This window comes from Sparus aurata, chromosome 21 (genome assembly GCF_900880675.1).
Source record: "Sparus aurata chromosome 21, fSpaAur1.1, whole genome shotgun sequence".
Taxonomy (NCBI): domain Eukaryota; kingdom Metazoa; phylum Chordata; class Actinopteri; order Spariformes; family Sparidae; genus Sparus; species Sparus aurata.
The window spans coordinates 12,378,386-12,401,812 of record NC_044207.1 but is presented as its reverse complement, the minus strand read 5'-3'; the positions used below and the strand labels follow the sequence as shown (position 1 = coordinate 12,401,812).

General features: G+C 39.9%; 2 protein-coding genes across 4 annotated transcripts; one reads left to right on the top strand and one right to left on the bottom strand.

Moving 5' to 3' along the window:
• The first annotated feature begins 3,630 nt into the window (after positions 1-3,630).
• Positions 3,631-14,592, top strand: septin2 (septin 2). Of its 2 annotated transcripts, none has more exons than XM_030403799.1 (13): positions 3,631-3,787; positions 4,781-4,822; positions 6,278-6,392; positions 8,252-8,338; positions 8,450-8,573; positions 8,830-8,964; positions 9,144-9,261; positions 9,825-9,926; positions 10,156-10,301; positions 10,533-10,616; positions 11,654-11,714; positions 13,080-13,167; positions 13,355-14,592. In XM_030403799.1, exons 2-12 carry the CDS (start codon positions 4,799-4,801, stop codon positions 13,155-13,157), a joined length of 1,074 nt encoding a protein of 357 aa, XP_030259659.1. In that variant the 5' UTR covers positions 3,631-3,787; positions 4,781-4,798; the 3' UTR covers positions 13,158-13,167; positions 13,355-14,592. The 2 variants fall into 2 exon arrangements, with proteins under 2 accessions (XP_030259659.1, XP_030259658.1); XM_030403798.1 differs by having other exon boundaries at positions 10,533-10,655.
• Positions 14,593-16,181: 1,589 nt separating this feature from the next.
• On the bottom strand, positions 16,182-22,523 carry stk25b (serine/threonine kinase 25b). Of its 2 annotated transcripts, none has more exons than XM_030403797.1 (11): positions 22,075-22,523; positions 21,144-21,374; positions 20,972-21,028; positions 20,716-20,824; positions 19,111-19,268; positions 18,703-18,888; positions 18,208-18,353; positions 17,143-17,248; positions 16,991-17,062; positions 16,611-16,747; positions 16,182-16,425 (listed from the first exon to the last, which is right to left on the bottom strand). In XM_030403797.1, the coding sequence occupies exons 1-11, from the start codon at positions 22,102-22,104 to the stop codon at positions 16,404-16,406; spliced, it is 1,254 nt and encodes a 417-aa protein (XP_030259657.1). In that variant the 5' UTR covers positions 22,105-22,523; the 3' UTR covers positions 16,182-16,403. The 2 variants fall into 2 exon arrangements, with proteins under 2 accessions (XP_030259657.1, XP_030259656.1); XM_030403796.1 differs by having other exon boundaries at positions 16,182-16,512; positions 22,075-22,522.
• Positions 22,524-23,427: the final 904 nt, after the last annotated feature.

Genomic DNA, 23,427 nt, shown 5'->3' with positions numbered 1-23,427 from the left:
AGGGAGACACAGGCAGCAAGAACCAGGTGATAAAGTGGACAGGTGTTCAAGACAACACAGTTATAATGCCAACTCACATATTGTTTTGCCCACATTCATTGCAGTGGGCTCTGTAATGATTTCACATTACTGATTGGTGTATAGATAGCATAGATTTGCTGCCGTCAAGGTGAGATGACACAGCTTCATTCTCTTAAAGTTTGTTTGGATCTTTACTTTTTATTTATTCATTTGTTACACCCATTGTCTTTGATTTGATACTGGCAGTCCAATGTGACTCTCTGAGCTGTACATGTATTCAGTATTTTCTTGCATAATAACATTATCTTTGTGGTTCAACATTTAAGTTTTCTCAGATTTCTTGATATCTTTTTCTGGTCTCATAATTGAATAATTAATGTATAAAAGGAAATACTGTTATTAGCAGGTCAATAGAGAGTATGTGAACAAAATTGACAACTCTTATAGTGTCATGAGTTGCTTAAAGCTAAAATATAATATATAGAAAAATATTATTGCATATTAATTCAATGAAATGAGTGACTAAGCAGACAGACACTTTTGCAAGGCACTGAATATATGTAACATTCTTATTTACATTTACGGCATCCCTTTTTTGTCCAAAGCGACTTACTGTAATTCATACACTGAAGGTGATGGCTGCCATGTAAGGTGCCGACCAACACATCAGGAGCAGTTTGGGGTTCAGTAACTTGCCCAAGGGCACTTTGACGTGCAGACCAGGGGAATCGAACGAGTGACCTTCAGATAAGAAGACATTGGCTCTATCCCAGAGCCACAGCTGCCCGTTATCAGGAGCTGCTGAGCACCGCCAAAGGTCTGATCCTAGAATGACCCCTGGTTATCGCTCTGAACTCAAATAACACAAAAATGATATGATGATTATATACAACACTCACAGTGCAGTGTAAGAAACTCAGTAAAGTTTTTAATAGAGGCCCAAATGACTACACAGCAAGCAATAGAGTCAACTACTCTCTGTTGGCAATCCTGTATAAATAGATAAGCTTGATTTTACAAACTAATCACATTTACAACCAAATAAAAGCTCAGTCAGCTCAAAGGAAACGCAGCCTCAGTTATGCACTCTTCAAATAGCATGTAGGCTATATTTGACTATTGTTCACTGACAAATCTGATCTCTCATGCTATGATGACATTAGTATATGGTGAAAACAGTCAGGGGGAATGAGCAGTCTAAGGTGCTGCAGTCAGGTGTCCCAGCGGCATTGGCAGGTAGTGGCACCACAGTGGCAAACTGTGGCATGTCCGTAGCATCTCCTGGCACTGGCTCGGCAGATCAGAAACGCAATAATAATATAAACACAGGGAAAATATATATATATATATATATATATATATATATATATATATAAGAATAAGAATAGTACAATATGTTGCATTCACATTTACACTATGGGACAGATTTTAATATATATTTAGATAATTTTAAGAAGTGCAAAACAAAGAGAAATTGTGCAAAATTTTGTACATTAAAATGTGTAAACAAGTAGAGATACCTGCCAATGCCAATTTGCTTTCACAATCTCATACCAATAAAATCCACTAGAGGGCAGAAAAGACCAGTGTACAAGTGTGAGTCTATTAACTGAGTGCTGCTCTGTTAATATCAGACCGACAACAGCCCCAACAAGCTAAGAAATCTCAAATGTAAAGGTGATCCAGTCAAATTTGATCAGGATCGATGACATTATTGTGTTAAGAGCTGTTCTCTAAACATTATAATGTAATCATTGTCACTTTAACAAAGTCTTATTAGTGCAAATATTACACTGACATTACATGTGTATACCTGTACATATTCCTTGTTTCCTTTTGTGACACTTCTATGTATTTTGTTCTATCTTATTGCTTATCTTAGTGTTAATATTCTATTCTAATTATTCTAATTGAATATTTGCTGTGAATGTTTTTCCTCAATCATTTTGCATTGTTGCAAATATAGATTGTTGTTAATCTAAGACTAAACTTCCCTCAGAAGCTGTGATAAAAATATTTATTTCCCTCGTTCTGTAACACTGATCGTCTTCAGGAGAGTAAATGCTGTGATGGTCCTGCTGCAGCAGATCAAGAGGACATCTGGAGACGCTCGTCCTCACTGGAAGTGGCTAAAGACACAAAGGTACAATAACAGTCAATGACCTTATCACCCAACAAATAGAGTATTGATAGATATAATCCTGATAATTTCTGAAATAAGCGTATCTTAAAAATGAGAGGGTTCACGGTGCACGTTGTATCTTTCTCCTCTCCACGTGTCTAGACTCCTCTTCAATGAAGATGACAGATAAGGTGGAATAACAGTTAATAACTTCATCATCATGATGTCAAAAGAACTATTGATCAGTAAAGAAATGCTGATAATAACATAATAAATATATATTTATCTTTTTTGTGAAGAGGGTTTACCATATATAGTTTGTCCTCTCTTTGCTGCTTGTCTCCTTTCATTTTCATGTTATTTCCTTTTCTGTCTTCTCTCTGAAAGACGGTTGTCAGACAAGGAAAGTTATCATTAATAAAACAACTTCAGCAGCAAGATGAGTTGTAAAGACATTCACATTGCACGCTTACCTGTCTCCTCGTCTCTTGTCTGGTCTGGCCTTTTTCTTGTGTCTTCTTCGTTTTGTTATCTTTCCTCTCTCTGATAGATGAATGGCAATAGTTAACAAATAACTTCAGCCGCCAGAAGAACAGTAAAAACTTCAGAATAGTTAAAAATGTTTTACTCTTTGTAAATGAGAAGATTTACAGTTCATGACGTATCCTCCTCCCCTCTACTTGACAGGACTTCTTTTCCGGCCTCAGTTTCTTGAAGATGTTTCACCTCTCTTTGATGAGAAGTGGCACTTCTTCAAGTAGAGAGTATGTGAACAAACCTGACAAGTCCTAATAAGAGTAGCACACACACAAACACACACACACACACACACACACACACACACACACGCACACACACACACACACACACACAGATTCAGCAGACTGGTTAAACGCTTGCATGTGACACAATGCGAGTTCGGTGAAAACACTTTACGTTGCTGTGATGCTCCAGCAATGTTCTGCGGACTATGAAACTTCACCCAACTTTCAATGAGTATAGCGGTGGACAGAAAATGACAGTTTGTTTTATTTTGGCTGGACTTATTTTATTAATAATTTTATAATTAATTTATAATATCTATTCAGACTTCAGACTCATTTTATTGTCATTTCTTCACCAAGGAACATGGAAAAAAGGTCCCAGTGCCAAGTTACAATATATGCTACTAAAAAAGCATATAATATAAGCACATATAATACAATAATTTATCATATTCAGTCTCGAAATAGGGTGAGAAGAATCAAAGACTCCAGGGGTTCACAGGTAAGATCTGTAATAACCTAACTTGTGTTCTATCAACAAGTTGACAACTTGAGTAATTCAGGGTAGCCAAAATAATCTTGTTTTGGGGGACTCATAATTCTATTTTTCTACATGGCATTATTATATATGTATATTGTTGCTGTCCCCCAGACAAAGCAAGCAGGCTGCCTTCCAGTGTCAGCAGTGGAGAAGTGTTCATGAGTGTCTCAGTGCTGCCGCCGCCGCTGCTCTCGCCCAGTGCATTGTGGTCTGTGTGCTAAAGGAAGCTGCTGCACCGGAATCTGAAGAATTTGAGGTGTCCGCCAAGTCTGCTGTTCATCGTCGCCTCGTCTCTCCGTGTGTCTATCTGCACTGTGCTTTCGGTGGACAGACTGTAAGGTAACTTATCCCTCTATCTAGTTCACCACTTATTAATCTAGAAGTTGTCTCTGTGCTGTGTTTATCGCGGTGTTGCTGTTAAACCGACGACGCTAACATTAGCCATTCAAGTGAACATCCTGCAGGAGAAGCTACTCGGCTAGTTAGTAGTTAAAGCTATGCTAAGCCTGTCTTGTACCAGTTTACAGAACAGCTAGCCTGGGCTGTTAGCTTGGTAAATAGATCTGATTTGGTGTCGTCCTGTTAGCTTTTCAAGAAGAGGAATTTGCATGAAATAGTGTTTTTTCATGGTAGATGTCGGCATCAACACATTTCACACCCACTGTGGGTTGGACCGTTATGAATATAACGTTAGCCGTTGCTAATTAGCGCTAACCGGCTGATCATTTCCATTCACTGATAGCTCAGGAAGTTAGCCACTCGTGTTTGTTTCAGTCATTTCTATGATTGAATTAAAGGAGTAGGTCATTTAAAATCGTTCACAGCTATCTTATAAACTAGCTTGGACACATTTTGTATTGTCTTGCATTCATACGGCCGTTTTCACCCTAACACGGTGAGGGGCTGTGGGTGTGTTTTTGACACTCTCTGCTCTTTTAGAGTGTTAAAATAAAACAATGTACAGCACAACAACAACCAGCACCCAGACATTAAACATATGACATTTTGTGGATTAGATAGTGGGATTAATAGCATTAGAATAGCTTAATCTCTTATTCTCGTATCATTGCGCTGTAGTGGGAGGCATCGGTAACTTAATGCAACTATCTGAGCAGGAAGAGGATTTTTTTTTGTGGTGAGACACAGTGCTCTCACAAACCAGACTTCCTGTCTCTCACACAGTCAGGCCTGCTTAGTGTGCAGCTGTATGAATGATCTCCATTTCAAAGAAGATCCAGAAGCAGGCTGGCATTGTGGCAGAATTTGACTTGATTACAGTGACAGTTTGTATGTGTTTGTCAGTTTTTTGATGCTGTCTTTCTTTTCTTTCAGGTTTAACGAGAAGAGAAAATGTCTCAGGCCGAAAAAATGAAGGTAAGTTTCCGAAAACAGAAACTAGATATCACATTTGAACCAGTACAGGATGCAGTTGTACCAGATTCCTACTTCTTCTTCCGAGACTGTTTGGCTGTGCATTAATAGTGATTTGAAAGTAAGCTGTGTGTGAGTTAAACTTCAAGTTGATCATGTGGAAATGTAATTTTCACGATAATTGTGAGTTGAGATAATTGCTAGTATCCTCACAGGAATGTCTACCTTGCTGACATACAGTCCAACATTGGTCTCCTTAGTTATTTTGTTTTGCCTAATCACCATGGCTTGTGTGTGTGTGTGTGTGTGTGTGTGTGTGTGTGTGTGTGTGTGTGTATCTGTGTGTGTGTGTGTATCTGTGTTTAAACACAACAGATTATAAACTACAAAACGACAGTAAAATTAGGTTACCACCATTACTTATCTTTGATGAGGATCTTACGATTTATTATTACTTATTTAAGATTTTGATTTTTTTTTCCACCAAAAAAAGATGTGTCCTCTTTGTGAGGCCATGAAAATATTTGTTTGTGTGATTTCACATTTGATAGTGATTCCAATATGTTTTATTTTAGAGTTACAAAATTATTCTGACGATTAACTGGATTATATCAAGAATCGCCATCATGTAGGATGGGATAATTATTAGATTAAATCATATTTTTCCATGCCTACTAGTGGTACAGAAGAAGACTAAAATGTTGCTGTTGCCTTTGCTAATACTCAGCTCTTACTCAGTCCAAAACGTCTTAAACTAATCATTCCCCCTGTTTTCAGTTGGACATTTTGTGCTTCCTTGCTTTTCTCACATAATTCACATAATTCATGCATTGTTCAAAACACTGATATTACTGGTGGGTCACTCAGCTCTGTGCTCAGTGTGCTGCTCCCCATCCTCATGACTTCACTGCTGTGGCTTTATGCTGGTTGAAAGGCCCAAAGGCTGAGCGAGAACACATTGCTTATCAGGCTTATCAGTCATGACCTCCACTGAAAGAACAGGAAAGGGAGGGTTCACTAATCATACAATACCGTCATGTCCAAGTGAGAAAACTAAATAAGGAACTTGTGCCTTTTTGTGTTTGACTTGAAATAGCCTAACATTGCTGCAGGGGCGGTTAAATCCTATCCTGCTTCTTACTATGTAGGAAGGGCCATAAACACCGGAATGATGGGTGGAAGGCCTTTTGCAAATAGACAGCATAGAAATCACTTTGCTGTCCTAAATATCCTGGCTGTTTGTGAACAGATGTCTACTCTGTGGCTTCTACTCTCGCGCTAATAATGGGCTGTTAAAATGATGTTCGACTTCAACCTGATGCAGATTTATGACAACAATTACTTTTAGCTGAAGGAATGACGTGCAAAGCCACATCCTTACATAAGTTTCAATGTCGGTGTCTCCGAACATTTTTCTTAATGATGAATCTCCTAACATTACCATTTTTTTCTCTACAGCAGGGGCAGTTCTCCAACCCTGAGACCCCAGGGTATGTTGGATTTGCCAATCTGCCGAATCAGGTTCATCGCAAGTCAGTGAAGAAAGGATTTGAGTTTACGTTGATGGTGGTAGGTGAGTGTGTGTTTCAAGCCTTTTCTTGTTTTGTTGCTCTTTTCTTCAGGTTTTATTTAGTTTGAAAAATGATAGTGTAGCTCAGTGATAACAAGCTAGACAGCAAGAGTAAACATGAACATTTTGAGGAATGTGTTTCAGTGTTTTTGGCTCATGTGAGTTTGTTTTTTTTGTGTTAGATTTATGGTGGGACTTTGGCCATTAGCCTGCATGACATACAGTTACATGCTTTCTATTTAATAATACCCTTCCTACAGGACAGTTTAACTCTTTCATCTCTTTCAGCTCACCTCTTTAGTTCTTTTTGATTGTATGCTGAGAGTAAGCGTGATGCTTCAGAGGTGTATTTTAGTGAACATGAAGGCCGTTGGTTAGTAGAAAATGGCAGATGTCACGTCAGTGTAGTTGCTCAGCTGGCGTCAGCAGCAGCATGATGCGAGTGCTGTGACTGTGTGAACCTCCCTGCTTGTTGGTACGGGGGGAGGGTAGAAGCTCCCCTGAATACTGCTCATCCTTTTGCTTTAAAATAAACCAGAGAGGAATGCAGCCAGCAGGCCTCGAGGGATTGATTCACACAGTGGACAAGGCCTGCTGGTCCCTCTACTGCAAGAGCACTCATTGAGTGCTTATTTAACCCTCTGCGTGACCCATCTTCTCAAATGCATCAGCGATTTCCTGCTCATTTAGATAGCTGCTGTTGTCCCCCACTCACTGAAATTCATAATTTCTCCTTGAGGTGCATCGCTTTTATTAATGCTCACCCTCAAACAATGGTAATTTCTTCTCATAAGATTTTTTTTCTACATGCTCCTGAAATATAGACTATCCATACAAGACGTTCTGGAAAGTTGCCAGTTCAGGATTTCTGTAAATCTTTTGCGAAGACTCTCTTGGGAACCACAGTAGCAGCATTCCTGGGTCAAACACTCAGGCTTTAAGTTGTGCATCTGTAACTCTGTGACCATGAGACTTGAGGAACATAATTTCTTACACATAGTTTCCTAAATTTTGATCACTGCTGTTGGTGAATTGCTGCTCTAGTTTTATGGATTTACAAGACAGAAATAAGGCATACTGCTAGACTAAACAATACTGAACGGGCCTGGGAGAATATGTTGGAAGATATATTTATTCTGGTACAAGGCTTTTATTTAAAACTTCAATTATCCTGTAGATGGTTATTGTCTTTGTCTTATTGTCATGTGTTTGTAGTAGTCCAGCACCTGCTGTTGGCATATGGAGGATTGTTTAAATTTAGTAAGCAACAAAATTGGGGATATTTTTAGGATTAATCCATTATAAAGCAGATTTGGTTTGATACTGCTGTACTCTACTGCTGGTTTATTTCATTCATGATCAGATAATCTCAGCAGAGACATTTGAACAAAATCGGTCTCGGTCCACACTGCACAGTTACTTCAATCCATCGCAGACTCTCCTGTAAAGCTGGAGTCAAGATAGAAGAGGATGTCCAGGTTTTTAGTTCTTGCTGATAATGTGAGAGTGAAACTGTCCAGTGTTCTCCTTCTTGACCTGAAAGCTGCTGACTGATTATAAGCACTTGCACTCCTTCCTCAGGTCTTAAAGGTTATTTAATCAGCCACCTGACATAGTTCTCGGAAAGATTAATGCTCAAGTCAGATTTAGTATCACGTATTTCCAGGTGGAGTGTGGCCTGCTGTGCATCACAGTGCAGATGTCTTGTTTCCTGCAGCACAGTTATGATCCCCTTTGTTCGAGTCATTGAAACTGAACACTGTATTAGAAGAGATTCACACTAACCAGAACCTGTATCTTATCAATTTCCTTATTTTGACTTCTCAAACTGATGGTGACTGCATGTTGCTTGTTGTTAAAAGGTGAATCCGGACTTGGAAAATCCACCCTGATCAACAGCCTGTTCCTCACTGACCTTTACCCCGAGAGAGTCATCCCTGGAGCAGCAGGTAAGAAAGCAGGTTTTTGTAAAACACGTAGTGTATTAAAAGTCCATAATCAGTAAATCAACTCAGTGGGGTTGTTCAATGAAAAATTTATTTTTTTTTCTCTTCTAACAGAAAAGATTGAAAGAACGGTTCAGATCGAGGCGTCGACAGTAGAAATTGAGGAACGAGGGGTAAAGCTCCGTCTCACCGTGGTCGACACACCAGGATACGGAGACGCCATCAACAGCCAGGACTGGTATGATATCTGTTTTTCAGGCGTATGCTGATGAAGAGATGAGGAATTTTTTAATACCCAGCAATTACCCATTACGGCAGTCTGTGATGTTGGGCAGTTAAATGTTTGTTTGATGTTTTAAATCATAAGGACATTACAGGGCAAATTTTTTTTTCCTCTTAGCTTTGGATTTTAATATTCAGTGGCTTTGCTGTGAACAAGGCTGAGTTCTGGTACAGTGATACAGGTTGTGATGATGTTTATTTTTCTCACCCAGTTTCAGCACCATTATCAGCTACATTGATGACCAGTTTGAGCGCTACCTCCATGACGAGAGCGGTCTTAATCGTAGACACATCGTTGACAACAGAGTTCACTGCTGCTTCTATTTCATCTCCCCGCTTGGCCATGGGTAAGTCCTTCTGCACATCCTTGCACACCTGTGCACACATTCAGGGATTTTCCATCGGTAAAGTTTCACAGAAGTTATTTTCTATTTTGTTAACCATATTTCCCACAGCCCCTTTTCATATATACTTGAATTTTTTGTCTGTCTTTGACGTCATGCCTGTCTGTTTCCTGTCCACCCAGCCTGAAACCCCTGGATGTTCAGTTTATGAAGGCCATTCACAATAAGGTCAACGTGGTTCCTGTCATCGCCAAGGCAGACACACTCACCCTCAGAGAGAGGGAGAGGCTTAAGCGCAGGGTGAGAACAATAGTCACCCATTGTTCAGGAACTTTTCCAGTTCCTGAAATAAAGAGTAGCTATCATGTGCTCATGGTTTACTCTTCCAGTGTGTGAAAATACTGTTTCTACAAAAATAACCATATTGAAACTGGGCTTTAGATTCAATATTTCATACCAAACAGTAGATAAACCACAGTAAGACAGTAAGTGTCAAGAGAGGGACCAGTAAAAAGTGATTTTGATCAACAGAAACGTTAATGAAGAGTACAGAAGTTGTATAGGGAGAGAGAAACTTGGGTCAAATTGTCAAACTAGGCAGTGCTGATCAAATATGAATCAAGATTCTGCAGTGCAGTGTGGTTGCTGCAGGTTTTCTGTCTTTTGAGCAAAAGGAAATGCCACAGCCTGTTTTCTGTTTTACGACATGGACAGCCCAGTTTAATGAAAAGACCATTTTTACAGTGGTGAAGTACTCATTTAATTATGTTTAAAGTCCTGATTAGATAGGGAGTTTTTACTGTGTACATTACAGTTAATTAACTGTGATACTAACCTGCGCTTTGTTACTGTTGTCTCGTAAGATTCTGGATGAGATCGATGAACATGGTATCAAGATTTACCACCTTCCTGATGCTGAGTCTGATGAAGATGAGGACTTCAAAGAGCAGACCAGGATCCTCAAGGTAAGCTTTCCACTCCCTGCTCAGCTTTTCATCTGTAAAAAGACAATTACGCGGGGTTTTTTTGTTTATTTTAACCACAGGAATGGGAATCTTTTGATAAAAGCTGTATGAGCTTTTTATGATAGCTGAAAACCATCCCATTTCTTTATGGGTTTGCTTTAAGTGTTGTAGTTACTTTTTGTGTGGTTGAGCCAACACTACAGACACATGAACTGCTCATCTTTTCCAGGCTAGCATCCCATTCGCTGTGGTGGGATCCAACCAGCAGATTGAGGCCAAGGGGAAGAAGGTGAGGGGTCGCCTGTACCCCTGGGGAGTGGTGGAGGTGGAGAATCCAGAGCACAACGATTTCCTCAAGCTACGGATCATGCTCATGTGAGTGAAAGGGGAGCTAGCTTAAACCTCACGCCCTCCGTATCCTTACAATTTTTTGAGATGCGAGTAAATTGACAAGATTTACTGACCTGCCTGTTTTCCCCAAATTTCTGTGAAAAGACACGGTAGTAACCTCTCCAGAATGCCTTTAAACACGATGAGAGCAAATACACCTGCCAAAAGCTTTTTGTCAAGAGTAATAAATGGTTGCTGACTTTCACACTCCCACAGCACCCACATGCAGGATCTACAGGAAGTGACCCAGGACCTCCACTACGAGAACTTCCGCTCGGACCGCCTCAAGCGGGGTGGCAGGTTGTCCTCCCATGGTTACATTCTGCCTCTTTCTCCTGCGTACGTACCTGTCTGTCGGCTTGCTTCTCTGCACCTCCCCCACTCAAACAGCAAACCACTGATTAGACTTGAATCATGTACGATAAATACAGTAGTGTTTTAAAACAAAACACAGAAATGCACATACCACAGGTGTTACTGTGATGAAACATCCAAAGCTGTTTAAATGGAAGCTGAGTTAATGGATCATGTACCTCCAGTGATTCCTCTGTTGTCTGTTCAACATGAATGATGACTCATCATTTTGCATTTTAACTACACCAGGCAGGCCGTGGTAGGGAGGCAGAAGTGAATTTCACATTGTGGGTTGTGGTTTTACATGGTTAGTTGGTAGCTAAATGGTACATGTAGTCTGAGTATTGCAGAAGTTGTAAACAAGATTACTGTGTGTGTCATTTAACATAGTGTGGATATATCATCATTTAACCCTCATTGTAGACCAGAAACAATCTTTTAGACTTTCTTCTAAAGCCATGCCAGGATAACAGGAGTGGCTTTACTGCCGTCTCATTGGCTCGCCATCTGCCCAATGATGGCTGTCTGGTCTTGATTTGTCCAAACCCATGTGTGGACTATTGAGGTACCTTTTTTCATAATTTGGGGGAGGTAATGCTGCTCCCCTACCTCTCGCACTTGCTTCCTCTCTCTCTCAAATCTTTACTGCTTTCACCTCTTTGTAGATATTTGTTGTAGATGCCCACTATTTCATCTTTTCCGCAAAGAAAAACTCCACTAACCCACTGACCCCTTCTTCACTTTCTCAATGTGGCAATTGTCATGTTTGCCTAATGCTATACTTGAAATGGTACATCACGCATGCACACATACAAATCTTTTATTAATCAACACTCACAGTGATTTCACATGTTTAACCTCTCTGACTGTGCATTTAACGTAATGCTTTTGTTAATCAGCACACATTCTGCAGAATTATTGGGGGTTGATTCGGTAGCATCACAGTCACATCAAAAGTAACTATAGTTGTGTCATCCATGCAGAAAGGGACCGGAGCCAGAGGAAATGGACAAGGATATGATCCTGCAGGAGAAGGAGGCTGAGGTAAAATGTTTTAAGACACTAGACAACTTTTCACTAATTAAAAAGACATTCATTTGTCATGGATCAGCCTTTTCTTCTAGTATGTTTAACATTTTGGGAAATATACTTAATTGCTAGTAAGATGAGAAGATTATCACTCTCATATTTGCACACTTAATGTGAAGCTTGAGCTAGCAGAGAGTTATCTTAGCATAACAAATGGGAACAGTTGGATTTTTTTAGTTTCTCAGGCTAGCCGTTTCCCCTTTTCCAATCTTTGTGCTAAGCTAAGCTAATCGCCTGCAGGCTGTAGCCTCAGATTTAGCGTACAGACATGAGAGTGGTGTCAAGCCTCTCCATTTTATGTATATTTATCTAATGTATGGAAGAAAAATGTGTATATACTCATAAAGAAACATTAAATGATTTAAGTTAACATTTGGTTTCTGGTCATGCATTCATTGTGGGACCAGTTGTTTCTATTCATTCCCCCTTCTCGTTTTCTCAGTTTGTACAAACGCAATTTCTTTTCTCGCCTCTGCTCCTCATGTCTTACTCTCTCCCAAATGAGTTTCAGGCAGAGGAGGAGAGGAAGGTACACACTTAGAGAGGAGTTGACGCAACAGGCATTTAACAAAATTAGACATCCGTGCTCTGTAACATAATTTGAAATCAAGGTCAATTGAATAAGAAGTGTGGCACGGCTGAATCACCCGTCCATCCCTTTGTTATAGTTTCCTGCTGCATTTATGATCTCTGTCAGAGGAGCTTAACATTGACCATGGCAACTTGTATTCCTACTTTTAACTGAATTAACAATGTGGGATAATGGGATGTATAATATCAAGCTGAAATATCATTAACATATGCAGTAGGAACCGAATGTTAAGAGATGCTACAGCAGAACGGAAAGTTTAAGTGCACATTTAATCATCTTAAATCACCTGTACAACTATGCAATATAAAAACTACATTTGTAGACTCATGTCCCCACCATGGTTTGTATATTCCAGTTTTGTGTCACAACTCTTTTAAATGTCACAGGTTCTGATAAACCTTTACACTTGTACATCCTTGCTCATAGCTGCTACGGCAAGCCTCTTCTCTCCTCATTCCTCTCTCTTCGAGATGCATTTAGGAATTGAGACACCCCTCAAGATGGCATGCTGAGATCAATTTACAGGTCACTGGCGGGAGGACAGAGGAGAGAAGACACAACAAGGCACAAAAATTGAGAAATTAGAAGAACCTTCAGACTGAAGGCTCAGGAATAAACTGACACCTTCAAAGAATCTGAGTGAAAGTCTGAGTCAGTGGGATTTGGTCTTGTTTCTAAGAACAGCTGTTGTTTCCCTGTCATTCATGTTGATGCTCTGTGTCACACAGTTGAGACGAATGCAGGAGATGATTGCTAAGATGCAGGCCCAGATGCAGAATCAGGGAGCCGGAGAGGGAGAAGCGTGAAAAGTCTCCAGTAAGAGTCAGACCGGTGGACACACTCAACACTTACTCTAATGCAGACACATTGCATACATGACACTGTATATACTTAACAATGAGACATCTAATTTCCTGCATTTAAAGAAATGTAATTTGTGTTCTTTGAAGCCTTGTTTGATTTTTTTTGATGATGAAACTTTTTGTCTACCTTTGCGCTGCAGGTGTTTGAGCCACTGCTCGAGTTTGACTGGAGGGGGACTGATGATAGCAGAGAAGGTGTGAAGGCCATCTGGTTATTGACTCGTACTGCTTGCCACTATTTTTTATTCCAATCCTACACGGGATGTGGAGTCTTTTTTTTTTTTTTTTTATCATACATACAGTTAAGTATATTCAAACAGTGTTAAGTTTATATATTTACACACGGTTCTATTTCTTTTCTTTTTTTTAAATTTTGTTTCATTTCCTTAAAACTTATGCCAGTTATTCAAATGAAGTCACGTGACCCATCTTTTAAAATGGTGGCGTATATTTTGGGATGTTCTGTTACTTTTCCATTTTTTTGTTCCCTTACTGTTTTTGCTATTTAGAAAAACCAAAGTATCGCTGCTTGTATTCAGTGCTTTTAGTGCTAAAAAAACATCAGTCGAAGCGCGTGCTAACCTTTGCTCTGTGAAAGAGCTTCATTGGGAGAGCCAATCATGGTGAAAATGAGTAGCAGATATATGCTTTTTATGCCATTGTTATGCCATTGTCTCAATACTCTTTTTGTCAAGAGAAACCATGATAACATATTCCCTCTGGTTAAGAGACCACACAAGCTTCCCTTTAAATAGGGTCCACCCTGCTCAGTATTAATCACAACACCCTCCTCGTGTGCATGCGACTCTCGAGACTGTCAGGTAAAAATTCAGGTGAATTTTCCCTCTAGTGATGTGTTGGGATCAGCTTCCTGTCCAAATCTTCTTCATTAGTGCAGTTCTCAGATCAGTGTCTCTAAGTACAACAGAATTCAAGTGTTTTGAGTTTGATACAAATTGAATAAACTGTGACCCTCGACCTCTTCCAGTCTTCCTGTAGACCTGACGAATGAAGGACAGGCAAATGAGGTTTGACGCCTCTGCTTGGTGCTTTCAGTGAGCTAGATGTATTTACTCCACGTCTCCTCCACTCTGTAAAGTGAAGTCATGTGCCAGGGAGCATTAACTGTTCTGTCGTTATTGATGCAGTGAGATTTAAAGAGGTATAAACTTGTACCTGTCCCAACTGCTGAGTACTTTGTGGTTTCCACGACCGCAGAGATTAACGGTGACCCGATGAGGTCAGTGTAGCCAACGTTTCCCTCACCAGCCAAGATGTGAGTTCTTGACATTCCTCTTTGTGCTGTTTTTATCCAATATTAAAATTCCAAATATTGTTTTGATGCATATATTGTAATAAAAGTTTTATTAAACTTTGATCATCTCTTGTGTGATTTGAGCTTTGCAGTAATCTTCGGTCTCATAATCTCGATTTTATAAATGTTAGGCTTTAAAAGTAATCAAAGTGACTTGACTCTTGGGTCTTAAATGGCACAATCATTTTATCCAATTTAAATCTTTTCTAATTTTGGTCGAAACGGGTCAAGCTCTTCTGCATAACTTGACACTTCTGATGTCAAATCTTAATAGCGAACTAATATTCTCTTCTTACTTCATCTTTGCACTAACCTAGTGGCAGTGATGGAATGTAACTAAGCACATTTACTCAAGTACTTTACTTCAGTATAATTTGAGATACATGAATAGTCACATTTTCTGCTACCCTTAAACTTCAACCTAACTACATTTTGGAGGCCAATTTGGTAGTTTTTAAATTATTTGATAACTTTACTTAGTTTTCAGATTACATGCTGCACCAGAGCCAAAGTTAATTAAATATATACATTTTATGGGCAATCAGATTAAAAAGTAACTTTATTTGGAAATAATGTGGGATCTGATAATTCTTCAGGCTGATAATTAATAGACCTGTAGTATAAAGTATATACATACATGCAAATATATGTATAGTTTACTTTTACTTAGTTATGATACCTTAGTCCATTTAATATCAAAAACTTTAACACTTAAGTACCATTCACTCTTACCTTAGTAGTATTTTAACAAGATATCTTTACTCTTACTCAAGTATGAATCTCAGATACCTTTTACAACACTGTTGGCAAAATGTAGATACGCATGCTTAATCAAATATCCTAATGCCCAAATAAAATCTACCTCTGACCTGCAATACTTGAATAAGAAATATAGTCCTGAATGAAGTAAAAAGAAAAAAACTACTCTTGAAAAAGTCTTAAAAAGCATTAGATTTAAGTGTCTTATACCTTTAGACATCCAAGTCTATTCAAGGTTCATCTCTATCCTTTCATACATTTTTGTCTTGTTATACCCCACACTTAATCTAATGGGGGTGTAGAAGAGCCTGAAGCTTCTCCACACACACACACACATCAGCAGGTGCTTCCTGCTCCCTTTGTGCTTCGTCTCAGCGAGATTAATTGCCTCTGACAGACAAAACCAGAGTGAACCTGCCCTGACTAACAGGGCGTCAGTAATTATACAGTACGAAGAGGTTAATTACCCCAAACCCCAAGCTTACATTCTTCTTTTATTAAGAAGAAAATAGTAATTATTTATAGTTTTCCCAAAAGGAAATACACATAATTATACTTGTTCAACTTCCATGAATGTCAACTTTATAAACACAAATGAATATTAACTTGAATTATTTATGTAGTAGATGGATTTTACAGTATGATGTGCAGCCCCAGACAGAAGTGTCACTTCACGTAACACATCTAAACAGATAAAATGTCTATGTGAGCATCAAACACAAAAAGGAAGATGTTAAAAAAGTAACATGAGCCGGATAGTATTCCGATATGAAACATACCACTATCAACCTGTTGTGGAAATATACGACCGTAAACCATCCATTTTTCATAACGGCGATGCTTCATTCCGTCTTGCGAGAATCAGTGCAACACCAAACACTAAAGACAGCGGGACATTTTCCATAGACTTTATTATAGTTTTTTTCTTCTCAATCTAACAGGTATACACAACGCTCTAAATGTCATGGCTTTTTTGTCTTAAATACTCTCCGCTCTTAAAGAAAAACTGTAAAAATATTTAATTATAACTAATTAAAAGATCTCTCAGGGGACTGGGGAGGGTGCAAAGATACGAGGGATGTGGGGGGGGGGGGGGGGTTGGTCTTCTGTGGTCCTTATCTGAGGCGTTGGGTGGGTCTGGGAGACAGAAAAGGGGCAGAGTTAAGTTACATCCAGCTGGGGTTTCACCGCGAAGACGGGGTGGTGTTACCATTTAAAGAAAACCTGCAAGAACGACACGAAATCAATTAATCCATATAAATGAATGAAAGTTTTTCTGCTGCATAATGGACATCCCAGCTGACAGTTGTGTTTGTTATCACCTGCACACTCTCTCCATCATGTGTGTGACGAGGCGGTCGGAGATGCCCGGACATGATTCCTCGGCCAGGTTGAAGGCGTTTTCCAGCTCCTCGATGGCTCCTACGCCGCCACCGCTCGCCCGCCGCTTCTCCTTCAACTACAGAAATCAAATAGAAAGAATTGTGTTTGTTGTGCACCTGGAAGCTTCAGCCACACAATGTGAGCCTAATTCATCTGTACTTTAACAGTTTATAACATTATAACAAGCGGAGATGAATCAGGTTTTGTTAGTTCTTGTATTTATTGACAGAGAAACATTATGTTTTTCTCTGTTCTTTATACTACCAAAAAAAGTATCATTCAAAGTTGTATGTTCCCCATCCCCAACAGCTGGACCTACCTCTCTGAAGATGGGTGTTACCAAAGCAGACAAGCATTGTGACTTGGGTTGCCTTTTCACTGAATCTCCTGACTGGTAGGGAGAAGAAAAAAAAATGTTGTTAGACAAAGAATCACATCTTATGTATAACCTGAGTGCTACGAGTGTCTTACCTCTGAATCTGTGTGTGTGTAGCCCTTCTGTAACTTGTTCATAGAGGTGGGTCTGACTGTGGGGAAGGTCCACATAGGACACGTATCCACATCACCATCTGCATCCCTGTAGGAAAAATAAGACAAGAGGAGAGACATGTAGGAAATGTGAGGGGCGCCAACTTGACCTGATTCCATGTAATGATTCAATGACCTAATTTTAGTACATTCAGGCAAAATGATTCTACGGAGGACAATTTAAAAATGCAGCCCAAATGGTGGGCAGCCAATTCTTCTAGTAAATCATCCATAAATCCCCTTGAAATGATCTAATACTGTAGGTCAGCTTAGTATCAGTAATTTAAATATGTGCCACAGAATGTAGTTGATCCTCATTTCATACAGACACCCCCCCCCCCCCCATACACATACTGTTTGTCGTGCGTGCAAACCATTCATTGCAAAATTTAAAACACTTAGTTACTACTAAGAATAGAGTTTGGTTTGACGGACTGTCCACTCTGCAGACCACTGGGAGCAGAGGGCATTTTAACGTTAATAATTCATCAAAATTAAGCCGACCTACCTTTTAATAATGGACCTTGTAAACAATACTCAGCTCATAGTAAAAGGCTATTAAAATAGAAACAGTGATTCCGCTTTACCACAGCCATGTAAGTAGTTGCATGTAACCTACTTACATCTGGGGCAAGACCCGCAAGAGGGTCGCAAGTTAGTTTCCAGCAACAGTTTTTACATCACTTTGCCTGTCCTAGTAATATAATTGACCTAAACACAGATTGTGTGTGTGCACATGCATTCTCACTGGATGAAACACACAAAAACACCCCTTTTTTTCATTCGGCAGGGGGTCAAGGCAAAAGATCCTTGCTTTAAGTGTTTTACAGAATGAATCCCCCTTTTTTACCGATATGTAAAATTATCCAATAATTGAGTCAGTACTGTCATAAGATCCAAACTGTGAATTTAATGATCCGTTGGACCCCAACTAATTTAACAGGCTCTTAATAGATCCTTTGGAAAGTGAACGGCCGGAGTGTACGACTGTGTGTTCTTGAGACTCACATATCTGAGTCGTCAGAGCTGGATTCCTCTCCGTGTCCCTCCGACTTCCAGCGGCGGTAGCGGTCGATCAGCTCTGTAAGATAGGCCGTCTTCTTGGTGTAACGCGTGATGAACTTGTGCTTCAGGAGCTCTTTGGCTGTTGGCCTCTATAAACAAAAAGATTAACATTCAGTGACAGCAGCATCGGAGGGGTCACAGTGCTGGGATCAGTTGTCTAGTTATAAGAAATTAAAAGACACTTCAGTAATGAGTCAACCATCACATTACTTAGATTTAACAAGAATGTGACTTGAATTGAGTTTGAATATTTGAGAGAGAACAGTACAAACGATAATTCCTATTCAGGACAAGGTATGCAAATCAAAGCAAATATTTGGGAGAATAAATGTCCAAAGTCTGAGCCAATCTGGTATTATCATCCACGTTTCTGATCTTAGTTTGCCCAAAACAAGCACGTCTGATCACATTGCAGATGCATGCAGGTGTGTTACTTACAAAACGAGGGTCTTTATTTAGACAAGCCTCCACAAACTCTTTGAAGGGCTTGCTGTAAGGTCCCTCAAGTGTGGGTGGAGTGTTTTTCGGGATAAGAAAGAGGACCCTCATGGGGTGAAGGTCCGAGTTGGGAGGTTCCCCTTTAGCCAGCTCGATGGCAGTGATCCCCAGGGACCAGATATCAGCCTGAGAAGGGGAGAGTGCAATGTGTGAGTAAGGTGTGTTCCCTTTACATAAATGGTGAACATTTATTCTGTCTAATTATCAGAGCTTCAATGAAAAAAACGGTATATATATATTTTATCATATAAAAAAAAAACAAAAAAAACACACACAATAAAATCAATCTAAACACATAATTCACTCAAAGCAGTAACACAGTGTGTCTTGTCCAGACCACAGACTCACCTTAAAGTCATAAGCTGACTGTTTGATAACCTCTGGAGCCATCCAGAAAGGTGTGCCAACAAATGTGTTCCTCTTTATCTGGGTATCTGTCAACTGTCCTGCCACCCCAAAATCTGCCAGCTTCACGTCGCCCTGCTCTGACAACAGCACGTTGGCAGCTAGGAGAGAGAAACAGACAGAGAAAGGCAGCTTAAGTACAAGAACAAGCAATACAAGTATGATGAAACCTCTTACAGTGATGGCAGTCACATCTGCCTGGGCATTATCAAACCACAGGTGCTCTCCCTGTGCGCATTAGTTTTCTGTCTCCTTCACTACCAGCCATGATTGATGCTCGTTGTTGAACTGGACTACATGTGGCAGCCTGGGAAACTCCAAGTGCCACTGCTGCATCTCATTGGCTTATTTTTGAATGTCATACACTTCAAAAAGACTGCATTTTTCATTAAGAGAAAATTACTTTCTCCCTCCTGTCATAATCTCAGTATGGGTACAGCTCCAGACTTAGGTAACATCCATCCATAACAGTGAACTAGTTAACTAGCTCAGGCTGGGCTCTTTCCCAGGGCATGAAATTCTGACAGTTTGTCATGTTCCATAAGGCTTTCTGACAGGATTGCTTTGAGTGTTGCATACAGACGCTAAAGTATCTGAAAAGGGGCATGACAAAGCAGTGTCAATGCTAATTACGCATTATCGAAACATGATCACCAGTTAGCAACACATTATTAGGGTATGTTAAATATGCAACAGAATTTCGTACATTATATGTAGGCGGGTGTCCCTGCTCTCCATTTCTACTAGCTAAGGGTTCCTTTGCCTGAAAAACATTGGAGACCCCTGATATGGGCACATTATTTAAAGTTTTTTTCACTGTAATACTAAAGACAATAAATCCCCTAACATGTCATCATGAATGCATGTGAAAGGTGGGTGGATCATTTTGAGATTATAATCAGGAAATTAAGTGACGTAGCGCCTGATTTGGGCCAATCAAGTGTCAACTTTCTGAAATGCCACAACAATAATTATTTGAGATATTGTGCATTACGGAGGAATGGACATGAGACACTTTGTAGTCTCATCCCCAGTTTCATTGTGGGAATCACAAACAGCTTCAGCTGTCAGTAGATAAGTGGCAGTGCCTTCTGTTAGAACATGAACTGGAACACAAACAGGTTCTATGTAAATATGAACTGACTCCCAACTCAAGCAGCACAACATCAGCTGAAGATAAAAAAAAATAGCTTCTCACAGATATACATCTAACACCTGCATTATGTTGTGAGCCCACAGATGGTGTTGATAAATGTATGCAGCTCGGTAGCATATTTCCTTGTGTGGACTCTGTGCAGCATCTGGTTGAGACTGGATTTACATCTCGCTCATCTCTGCTCAACATTCAGAGTCTTACTCAGTGAGGTATTTACTTGCTGATAGGAAGCTTGAATCAAAGCAAGTTAATGGATAATGTCTCTACTCAAAACGCATACTGGTGCGATCAGGTTCTGAGTAATGATCATGGTATCTGGCTTTGCACTGAAACAGAACGGTAAAATAATTTGAAAGAGGGACTCTTCAATGCTCCAAGATGCTGCTTATTACCTTTGATATCTCTGTGGATCTTCCTTTCAGAGTGCAGATACTCCAGCCCCTTCAGTATTTCCCTCAGTATTGTAGCAATGTAAGTCTCTTCAAGGGGCCCTGGGCGTAGCTAAGGAGAGGAAAGGAGATGAGAAAATAAATCAGAAAAATGTGGAAGCTAGGAGAGAGAATTTTGCTTCTCAAGTATAAAAACTGCCACTTTGCAAGATTTGTATAAAACTTTGCAAGCTGTATAAAAAAAATTAAATCTTCTTACCAGATCCAGAGCAGATCCTCCACCTAAATACTCCATGATAATCCACAGCTTGGTCCCCTGAGAGGAAAACAATACTTGATGAAACAAGTTCTGAGTTTAAACCATAAAAATATGCTTTGTTGAAGAAACAATATGTGCATGTATTGCTTCATTACATTTATTACTGTCTTACCTTCAGGTACGATCCATAATACTTGGTGACAAAAGGGCTATCACACTGGCTCAGCACTGTGATCTCCTGTTGAATGTCTTCAATCTCATCCTCCGCCTCCTCCAGGTCTATAATTTTAATCGCCACCACCTCCTTCGTGCGGTTGTTGATGCCTTTGTAGACCTCTCCGAAGGAACCTTTTCCAATCCGCTCCTGCTTGGTGAAGTACTCCTCGGGGTCCAACCGAGTGTTCTGGTCCAGAGACAGCAAAGAAATTATTGAGGGCAAGTCGTGATGACTGTGCTTCTAGGCTTATTTGTGTGTGTTACTTTCAAACCACTTGAACAGAAGTTGTTTCACATTTTGATGCTCTTTTATAAAGGTTAATTAGACAGCAGTTGTTACATCAATCTGTTTGCTTATAAAATAATGCCTTCATGCACTGCTTACGTATAAAAAGAAAATGAATGATTACCCTTTCTTATCTGTGTCTATGCATCCATTCAGTCACATCCCATATAATTACCTAGACTCTTCATCGAACTTTGTGCCAGGATGTAATTCAAGATGCATGACACTTGAAAGTTCAGTGGTTTTCTGTTTTCATTACAGCAGGAAATGACTGATGATTTGACTGAGTAGGAGGCACATAAAGAAGTCATTACATTTATTCTATGGTAACATCTACAACTCTACAACAATGTAGACTTTTAGAATATTGCCATACAATGTATTGAAATTGTTGTCAGCTTGTTGATTGCAATGTTTCCCCTGATGTTGACAAAGCGAGGAAAATTAAATTATTTCCTATATCTGTATATAGTAAGTTGCATGAATTGCATTGTCGTCTTAGACCCCCACCCACCTATTCATGGAAAGCCTGACAGTCATGGGGGTTCGCCTTGGTCAAGAAGAAGGGAGGTGACAGTTACTGAAAAGAGGATTTCTGTACCTGGTTGTGCATGTTATGAAGGTGTGCCATCCCCTCTGTAGGTTGGACGGGACAGGGACAGCCACAGCCCTCTCCTTCCGAAGTTATCAAAGGGTCCTTTCGCGTTTTTCCTCCCCACTTAGCTGTCTAGGAAGCTAGCTAGGTCGCTAGCCAACTAGATAAACACCCAATCTGCTGCTGGCTTTAACGGGGCTGTCACTCCGCGCACTGTTTTCGGCCTCCAAGTCCAACGGAGGACCGAAGAGCCCGGCGAGACAACGAGCTATTGACAGAGAGACTCCATTAATGTCGGCAGTGATGAACTAGAAGAAAAAATGCTCCTTCCGCGTATTAATATTTAATTCATTTTAAGGAACGTTTAGCCTGTTGTTCATTTGAAGCTTGAGGAGGACAAAATAATGGCCCAGACGGAAGACGCATGCGCATTAGTTTTGGAGCGTGCGGAACTGTGGGAGTTGTATTTCTGAGCTCTGTTGCGCTTTTCCGTTGAGGCACCATGAATGTAGGCTATGTGAGGGCGGATACCTGAAAACCTGTTGAATGTAGAAGCTGCCGCAGACGTTCATGACCGAAATATACTTCATGAATACAAGAATGTGAATGTTTCTGAACACATTTGTGTTTGATAATCTCAAACCAACACATGCCCAGGGCCTCCATGCCACTAGGGGGCCCAGATAGAGGGACATAAATAATCAACTACCTATTTAGCATGTAGCGCATTTCACTGCCTGTGGGAAGAAAGTGATATATTTTGTATTAAGATAACTATGAAATAGTTCTATATTCCAACACTTAACACTGTTGTAGAGTGTTTGGTCAGGAGCCCATGTCTCTCCTCCCCCGACTCATGCAATAAAAGAGTAAATAAATATTCTGGTATCCCTGCTGACTTTATCCAATCAGGACAGAGAACTCCATAGACAGGCGGTCCTGTCTGAACCAACAGAGAGCAGGATCTTCATGTTAACTGATTGTTCTGGCCATTACTGCTCCTTTGTTAATGTGGTGACATAGAGAGGAGGGAGGAGAGTGCTAGCTGCAAAATGGACAGTTAAAAATGCTGACAAACACAATATTTACTTCGTTGTGGAGGAAAAAGTATCTTAGTGGATGAACCGCAATGAAAGGGAGGAAAACGGATCTGTAAATCTAAGTATTTTTGTTTGCTGTCTCAAAATCTTAAATAAAGCTACACATAACATTTATAATGCATATAAATCAAATGTAGGGGTATCTTTGAATACATGACAGCCTGATTGCATATCAACACCAAAGTATAAATAGACAAGCTAAAATATTTAGCTAACTAAATTAATGACCGTGATAATAATAATTTGGCAGTTAAATCAT

What these genes read in the sequence shown, in the direction of transcription:
- stk25b (XM_030403796.1), bottom strand. Translation starts at nt 22,104, where the DNA reads ATGGCACACCTTCATAACATGCACAACCAG. An exon ending in ATTATGGATCGTACCTGAAG is followed by an intron (nt 21,029 to 21,143) that starts GTAAGACAGTAA and finishes TTTTCCTCTCAG; the next exon opens with GGGACCAAGCTGTGGATTAT. An exon ending in ACACACACACAGATTCAGAG is followed by an intron (nt 17,063 to 17,142) that starts GTAAGACACTCG and finishes TCTCCCTACCAG; the next exon opens with TCAGGAGATTCAGTGAAAAG.
- septin2 (XM_030403798.1), top strand. Translation starts at nt 4,799, where the DNA reads ATGTCTCAGGCCGAAAAAATGAAG. An exon ending in GTTTACGTTGATGGTGGTAG is followed by an intron (nt 6,393 to 8,251) that starts GTGAGTGTGTGT and finishes TGTTGTTAAAAG; the next exon opens with GTGAATCCGGACTTGGAAAA. An exon ending in TGCAGGAGAAGGAGGCTGAG is followed by an intron (nt 11,715 to 13,079) that starts GTAAAATGTTTT and finishes TGTGTCACACAG; the next exon opens with TTGAGACGAATGCAGGAGAT.